Source organism: Mus pahari, chromosome 11 (assembly GCF_900095145.1).
Source record: "Mus pahari chromosome 11, PAHARI_EIJ_v1.1, whole genome shotgun sequence".
Lineage (NCBI taxonomy): Eukaryota > Metazoa > Chordata > Mammalia > Rodentia > Muridae > Mus > Mus pahari.
In genome coordinates this window covers 53,243,196-53,249,772 of record NC_034600.1, presented here as the reverse complement: position 1 = coordinate 53,249,772, position 6,577 = coordinate 53,243,196, and the positions used below count along the sequence as shown (strand labels likewise).

The window sequence follows — 6,577 nt, the reverse complement described above, 5'->3', positions numbered from 1 at the left end:
TGTATAGATGACATAGCTAGTCCTTGTTGTATGGATGACATAGCTAACCCTCATTGTGTAGATGACATAACTAGTCCTTGTTGTATAGATGACATAGCTAGTCCTCACTGTATAGATGACATAGCTAGTCCTTGTTGTATGGATGACATATCTAGCCCTTGTTGTATAGATGACATATCTAGCTCTTGTTGTATAGATGACATAGCTAGCCCTTGTTGTATAGATGACATAGCTACTCCTCACTGTATAGATGACATAGCTAGTCCTTGTTGTATAGATGGCATAGCTAGTCCTTGTTGTATAGATGACATAGCTAGCCCTTGATGTATAGATGACATAGCTAGTCCTCACTGTATAGATAACATAGCTAGTCCTTGTTGTATGGATGACATAGTTAGCCCTTGTTGTATAGATGACATAGCTAGCTCTTGTTGTATAGATGACATAGCTAGCCCTTGTTGTATAGATAACATAGGTAACCCTTGTTGTATAGATGATATAGCTAGCTCTCACTGTATAGATGATATAGCTAGCCCTTGTTGAGGAGCCATTGCACTTGGAAATATGTCTACCTATGAAAATATGATATGCTAATGTGCTTTAGCTCACAAGTGTACACAGAGGTCCATAGAGAGCACCTGCAGTCTGAGCTTACCTGTCTCACACTTAAAGTCATTCCCACAGTTTTCCTGTATCTCTTCACACTCTTGGGTGGGTTCACAGAGTTGTCTGTCTCCCAAAGCATCAATACAGCTTTTCCCTTTAAACTGTCCGAAGGCTAAAATGCTTCTTGAGCGAAACTATAAACAAATAAACAACAACAAGAACAACAACAAAGAGCAGCTGAAAATATTCTATTTCGTAATGCAAAGGTGGATTATGGTCTAAAGCAGTGGTTCTCAATCTTTCCAGAGCTGTGATCCTTTAACATAGTTCTGCATGTTGGGGTAACCTCCAGTCAATAGTTATTTCCATTGCTACTTCGTAACTACTTTTGCTACTATTATGAACTGTAATATAAATATCTGTGTTTTCTGGTGGTCTCAGATGACCCCTGTGAAGGGGTCATAAGACCCCAAAGGGATTGTGACCCACAGGCTGAGAACCACTGAAATAAAGCAACACCCTCACCACTGCAGCCCTTACACCCAAACGATTTTAAGACTTTAAGAGAGATGGAAGAAACTGCCATGGCTATCACATAACAAGAGCACTTTGCCTTCTAGGTTGTGGAGTGAAGTATCAAACACTTATCCAGTCTGCTGTTGAACACGCAGGTCCCCTGGTCAGACCGGCCATATTCTATTCGTTGATGACCTCTTTCTGGATTGGAATTTGTTTCTGAGGGTCCCTGCCTCATGCCATTTCCCTGAAGATACCAGTTTTCAACTGAGGAGCTGGGGTGGACGGATTCAAATACTTACCCTTTGTTTGAGGCAAGGATCACACTCTGACCATTCGCTCCATGGGCTCATTTTGCAGTCTATCGGTAGGGGAGAGTGTTGTCCTTGTTCTTCTCTAGAATGAAGACTGAAAAACATCAGTTTAAAATTACCATCATCTCTTTCCAAGAGGCCTTCTAAAACTAATTTCATGCATTTACTTCTTTTCCTTCCTTAAACCATACTGCCTATTCATATATATGTATATGTGTGTATATATATGTATATGTATATATATATGTATATATATAAAACAATCATAGTATGTATGGTACATATACATATATATACATATACATGAATATGTGCATATACATGTTCATGAATGTGTCTGTGTGTATGCATATGCACATGTATGTGCATGCAGTTGAGGCAATAGGTTTTTCAGATGTTTGTCTCAGTCATTATTTATTCTTTGAGACAGGGTCTCTCATTAGATCTGGAGCTCATGGATTTAGGTCGACTGGATAACCAACCAGCCAGCTCTGGGGATCTACTTGTTTCTATCTCCTCCTACACCCCAGTTGACGTACAGATGACCCTACCATACTGGCTCTAAGTAGTGGTCTGGGGATCTGAGCTCAGGTCTTTATGCATGTATTTACTTTCCCAACTGATGCATCTCCGCAGCACACTCCATACTCTTTACTGTGTCTTCCATGACCCTTGAACACACAGTGTTTTGTATTTCCAATTTGTCCTTTCCTTAAGTCTAGCTTATCAACAACAGCAGTACTAATGGTGGTGAGTGGCCACGAGGACAGCCAACAAGGGTTTCTGACAGGTATTTGACATGCACTCATCTTTCTACAAGTATGTAACAGACTCATTGGAACTGGAAACGCTCTTTCACTTTCACTTTTTTTTTTTTTTTTTGTTTTTTTCGAGACAAGGTTTCTCTGTATAGCCCTGGCTGTCCTGGCACTCACTCTGTACACCAGGCTGCCTTCGAACTCAGAAATCCGCCTGCCTCTGCCTCCCAAGTGCTGGGAACAAAGGCGTGCGCCACCATGCCCGGCGCTCTTTCACTTTCTATGTGCGTCTCACTCACACCCCCCCCCCCCCCGAAAGGCTGGGAAAACCTAGAATTGCCAGGTTCTCTTGCAAGTTTAAGCCGGCCAGTCCAGCCATTCCTGCAGCAAACACCTCATAAATCAGCATCCCCCCGACCCCCCACCCCCGCCTGAAGCCTCCCTTCCACGCCTCTGTTCTAAAATAGATGCTTTCCTGCTTCACAGTCCACTTCAAGACTTACTCAGGATTTTTTGAGTTTTAGCATCACGTGGTTTAGCGCTTCCAGCTTCCCTTCCATGCACCAAGTACACTGCTTAGCCTTATTTCTCAGGAATTCTAGTTCTGAACTGTGGCTGTTCCCTTGGCTTACTGTTGGTGTCTTTCTCGTCACAGCCTCATCTTGTTCACTTAACCCATTAAATGATAAGAAAGAGACAAAGCAAAAACAAACAAACAAAAAAAACAAACCAAACCAAAACAAAACCAGAAGCTATCTAACAGGAATCCTACAGATATTCAGATATTCGGCTATTTTACCTCTCCTTTCTTAATTTGGGCTTCTGTCAAAATTCTTGCACCAGGGAGAGGTCAAGGGAGGGTCAATCCCTCCGTAAGAATGTTCTAGAGCTCAGCTCCAATTTGCAGCTGATTATCTGGGTGTTGCTTCCATTTTAAACTCTTCCTCATAATCATCTACCTCCAATTTTAATATAACATATTATATTAAATAAGCCAATAAAGAGCAGGTGAGCCACCCTCTCCACACTCCTCAGTTTCTGCCGGCTACCTCATCTCTCTCCTGCCCTGCGTGCTAACATATTATTTTAAAGATCACAACAAATACCTTTATGTCTCTTCTTCTCAATAACTCCCACATCCTTCAGCCTCCTTGAGCCATTTCAAAATCCTTCATGCTCCCCACCCCCCTGCAAATTTCTTGAAAAAGTAGCCTGTGCTCTGACCTACCTCCTTACCCGTCAACCATTTTCTAACTCCCTTTTCCACTGTCACGTGGCTCACTCTCCTGTTCTCTAGCCTTATCTTACTGGCTTCCTCTCACCGTCTATGAACATTGAACACTGTTGCCTTTTAAGACAACTGTTCAGTATTTTCTTTGATCCTATTTTTAATTCCTTGGCAGTTTCATGGTTGTGCATGATGATCTAAGGTCTCCTCAGCCCTTCCTTTCTCTCATCCCCCCCTTCTCCTGCGGAAACTCTTCTTCGTAGCCAGCCCTTCTGCGGAAACTCTTCTTCGTAGCCAGCCCTTCTGCTTTCTTCTTTTGTGTATGACTCAGTCGGTTTAACTAAAGTTACTTTCATTTAATTTCAGGATTAATTTAATGATTTTTATTAATTTCTAATTCATTTTATTAATTGATTTAAGGCTTAGATTTAATAATAATTTAATAATTGTGGGTGGGATAAAGTTATTTTCTGGATTGTACACGACTTATCACTGAACACACTTCTGAAAAAAAAGCTCTTCCTCAGAAGCCATTAACAGCCAACAGTCCTCCAGAGAAGGGCCCTCCCCATCCACAACAATGTACCCAGTTTTGTTCAGGGTGTGTGCAGGTGACCACAGCTGCAGTGAGTTTATGTCATGTAATGTCCAAAAGACATATTTTCGCTGAACATCTCCCCATCCTATGGCTTTTACATTCTTTCCTCCTTCTTCTTCAATACTCCACAATCTATGAAGAATCTATGAAGGACATTATATAGACTTCTCTTTTAGGATCAAGTATTCCACTATTTTTTCATATACTGAGCAAAACTGGACCCTTTTTCTCAGATCTTTTCTCTGCTGTTTTAGATTGCTCCACTCTTGTCTGTAGGACCCTCCTCATCCTCCTCTTTAGTCTTTCAAGTGCTGTTTATTCATTGAGGAGGCTGTCATTAGATTCTCCCTCCTCTCTGCCTTTTCCCTCTCCGTTTCCACCTTCCCCTCTCCTCCCCTCCCCTCCCAGATCCATAGTTTCCACATGTGTGCTAATGATACCCAGACAGAGATAAACGTGCTGTCCAGACATCTCTCCTGAAGTTTAAACTTTGGAATCCAATTCTCAATTCCACATCTGGACTTGGACATCTTCATGGCCCATTGACCTCAGTGTTTTCCCAAACGAATTCATTATTTTCCTTTTCTTTCGGGGCTGCTCTTTCATTTATGAGTTATCTTAGCCAGAGACTGGGTGTTACTTGTCTAATTCTCTATTCCCCCTCCTCATCTCTACATCTAATAGAGCATTGAAACCTGTTGTTGGCAGTCTTGTAAATGGTTTCCCAATCCATCCTTACTTCCTAATATCTTCCAGATGTTCTTCTGGTCTACACTAACATAACATCTCTTCTAGCTGACTCTGATAATTTCTTTCTGACTTAGTTTGCATACAGAATCCAGAGGGATCTTTTAGAATTTAATGTTACTCTGCCCCTACTGAAAATTCTCTAATAGTTAGAAGGACTACATATGTGACAAGGCTTAAGTCTTTTAATATGGTGTGGAGAATGACTCCCAGAGATGTTTAAAATCCTTGGACTCTGTGAATATGTTATTTACCCAGCAGAGGAGACTTTTGCAGACACAGTCCTTTGCTTATTAGTGGAATCATTCTACTGCCATGGGATCTCAGAAGGAGAGTTTTTCAGTGATGAATAAAGAAAAAAAGAGGCAGGAGAAACCCAAAGTCTAAAAAGAGACTCCATCCATTACTTCTGGCTCTGAAGTTGGAAAAGTAGAGCAATTATTAACCCTAAAGTCCTTTTGAAAAATTCATATGGAAACCTACTACAGACGACTCCTTTGATACATATATCAAAGGAGTTTAAGTGGAATTACCCTATAATAGACACTACCTCAACTGGATATCATACACTACCAAATAAAGCAGTCAGTACCAGAAACTGGTTGTATATTTCGAGTTATTGACCAATGGGGTCTCATAGACAGCCCCTCCCAAAAAATTGCAGGCTGAGACTGAAGCCCTTGGTCACTCTTCACAACTTGATAGTAAGACTCTACAGCCAAAACATTATATACTTATGCCATACAACGTGGAGAATTCTAGTTGGCTTTATCTTTAGTAACTAGGATTCATATCCCTGGAAGGTATTTTGTACATCACACCATTCTCATCAAGTAATGAACATTGTGAGCTACAATAATAACTTGCCTGGTCAAAAATGTCCAGTGGTATGAAAGTGGCACAGATGTTATGTGGGTAACCAACCACTTTTTAAAATTGGCCAAACCCCACTATCCAGGATTAGCTCTCATTTTCTGGAATTACAGGCTAAAAATATGTAACCCATATGTAAAAACTCATAGCAGAATCTCAATAAGCTAAAGTGTTTGTGTATTTTTTAAGTTGCCTAGCTGAGAAATTTACTGCTAGAAGTTCTCCATTAAAGTTTCATTGGGGGGGGGGGGCTGGAGAAATGGCTCAGTGGTTAAGAGCACTAACTGCTCTTCCAAAGGTCCTGAGTTCAAATTCCAGCAACCACATGGTTGCTCACAACCATCCATAATGAGATCTGATGCCCTCTTCTGGGGTATCTGAAGACAGTTACAGTGTACTTAAACATTATATATATATATATATATATATATATATATATATATATATATATATATATTAGAGCTTCATTGGAACTGAAGGGCCTCAACAAGCAGTGACTGATGCACTCTGTGTTTTCTAACTGGCTAAACTTTATAATCTTGAGGTATTAAAGAGTAATTTGTAGGAATTGATAGATAGTTTGATGGTTATGAACAGTTTTTGTTCTTTCAGATGACCTTAGTTCAATTCCTAGCACCTAATGATGGCTTACAACCATCTGTGATTCCAGTTTTAGGGGAATGGATGCCCTCTTCTGGTCTGGGAGATCAGTAGGCATACGGGTGGTACACAGACACATATACAGGCAAAACAATTATTCCTAAAATAAAAACAAAAAAATCCCTTCCCCCAAAGTTGTGGTGGAGATCTATGGAGATTCAATAGCAGAGCACTTTACTAGCAAGTACAAACTTCTGAGTTCCACCTCCAAGCATCAGAGAGAGAGAGAGAGAGAGAGAGAGAGAGAGAGAGAGAGAGAGAGAGAGAGAGAGAGAGA

General features: G+C 40.7%; 1 protein-coding gene across 4 annotated transcripts in view; it reads right to left on the bottom strand.

Annotated features, from left to right (window-relative positions):
- C9 (complement C9) overlaps window positions 1-6,577 on the bottom strand; it is a 55,528-nt gene that overhangs the window by 42,059 nt on the left and 6,892 nt on the right. For 2 of the 4 annotated variants that reach the window (XM_021208769.2, XM_029544058.1), the window contains exons 2-3: window positions 1,425-1,518; window positions 656-800 (exon numbers count right to left, since the gene is read on the bottom strand). In XM_021208769.2, coding sequence (XP_021064428.1) covers window positions 656-800; window positions 1,425-1,518 — 239 coding nt within the window. Of the gene's footprint in view, window positions 1-655; window positions 801-1,424; window positions 1,531-6,577 lie in introns of all 4 variants that reach the window. The other 2 variants (XM_029544057.1, XM_029544056.1) reach the window with 1 other exon arrangement.